The 1,550-nt window shown below is 48.5% G+C and overlaps 1 protein-coding gene across 1 annotated transcript in view; it reads right to left on the minus strand.

Moving 5' to 3' along the window:
- Positions 1-258: 258 nt before the first annotated feature.
- Positions 259-1,550, minus strand: part of LOC103913167 (protein dachsous-like) — a 42,361-nt gene continuing 41,069 nt past the window's right edge. Inside the window, exons 42-44 of the mRNA XM_009319632.1 lie at positions 1,378-1,535; positions 1,002-1,176; positions 259-408 (exon numbers count right to left, since the gene is read on the minus strand). Of these exons, the coding sequence (XP_009317907.1) occupies positions 259-408; positions 1,002-1,176; positions 1,378-1,535 (483 nt within the window). The remainder of the gene's footprint in view (positions 409-1,001; positions 1,177-1,377; positions 1,536-1,550) is intronic.

Genomic DNA, 1,550 nt, shown 5'->3' on the forward strand with positions numbered 1-1,550 from the left:
TAAAACAAACAACCCAACGAAAACGAACTAACCAGTGTTTAAAACTTAGATGACTTTAGCTTATCTAAAAAAAAGACCCAAAACATCAAAAAGCTGATTACAGTTATTTAAAGTGTACTGATATAAACTGCGTGACACAGTGTAATGTTTGTCTTCCTCTCTGTTAACATTTAGATCACAACTGTGAGCACGTTCTTAGTTCATAACACACCTCTAACGTTTAAAACATAGTTAGCTATCAACGCAAACAAAAAAACCCTAATAACGGTACTTCTCCAAGTCTCCTGTGATTGTGGGAGCAGACCTCCGTTCCAAATCTGTTCCAACACAAGCACTGGTCTCAGCTTCGAAGTAAACGTTGAAGTCCCCAGTCAGCCAAGCCAGGGAAAAAAAGTCACGAGAACTGCACTGGAAAAGCAACCGCGAAAAGGAGACGTGCGAAACGCTGGCAGCCCGCCGGAGCAGCCAACAGCACTACCTGAAAGGCTGATCCAGAGACTACAGTCCTGGTTTGGGGCGCGTGGAATTAGTATTCCCACCTCCTGCGGTAACAACTGAGGCCTGAGAAATGAGTACAGTATTTTGGGGAGGAACAACCTGTCATTTGGCATTACAATATCCATGTACAACTGCCCACGCAGGTGCTTTTTATCAGCGCTTCCTGCTCCTTACTCCAATGCAAGAGATGGCCCACAATTTGCCATCAAGTTTTAGGCATCCAATAAACGGAAAGAATTCCCTGACGGTCCCAAAAGACACAGGTCGGTCTGCAAATAAAGAGCCGCCGTGGGACAAGCACAGCGGAGGATGAACCTCCAGGAGTTGGGGTTGCGAGCAGACGCAGCGCAACAAAAAACGCATGGGCACAGCCCCCGTTATCCCAAATAATCCAGAATTATTTCTAGGTTCCTTATTCCTACTGAACGTTTTTTTTCCCCTCGTGTAATTCATTATCCTCAACGTAAACGACCCTAGATTTTTGGAAACGTCTCCGCTCCTACGCTTCTCCGTTTCTCCCGTTTCCCGCTATCCACGCGCGCTAAGCACACAAGCTGTAATTCGTCCGCGCCAGGAAACAGCAGCAGTTCAGGCACGCTGTCGTAAGCAAGACATATCCCACCACAACGGAAGTATTTACTTCTTGCAAAGCGAAACGAGGAACACTGTGCTGATACGCTGTTAAAACAACGCTGAGAAACGCGTGTGGTAAATAAAACTGGACGAAGGGAGAAAGAAGACAAGCTAGGGTTTCGAGATTTAAAAATAAGCATTTATGACAGTTCAGGCCCACGCGTCTCCTGCAACCTCCCCGCGATTTTGATTCACTACGGTTCATTAAAACGTTCCTGTTCTTCCAACCCAAACGAGGCAGTTTACTTTCCGAAGCGATCGCTCCCGATCCCGCAGAGCCGATCAGCAGAGCCCGCGTCGCACGGCCCACGGTAAACTCGAAGGCGGCCCCTGTCAATGCCCGTCTTCCCGCGGAAGCTGGGGCCACGGGTGGAGACACGCAGGGCTCCCCAGCCACCGCGCTCCTTTAACCCGGGAAC

Source organism: Pygoscelis adeliae, unplaced genomic scaffold (assembly GCF_000699105.1).
Source record: "Pygoscelis adeliae isolate BGI_AS28 unplaced genomic scaffold, ASM69910v1 Scaffold122, whole genome shotgun sequence".
NCBI classification, from domain to species: domain Eukaryota; kingdom Metazoa; phylum Chordata; class Aves; order Sphenisciformes; family Spheniscidae; genus Pygoscelis; species Pygoscelis adeliae.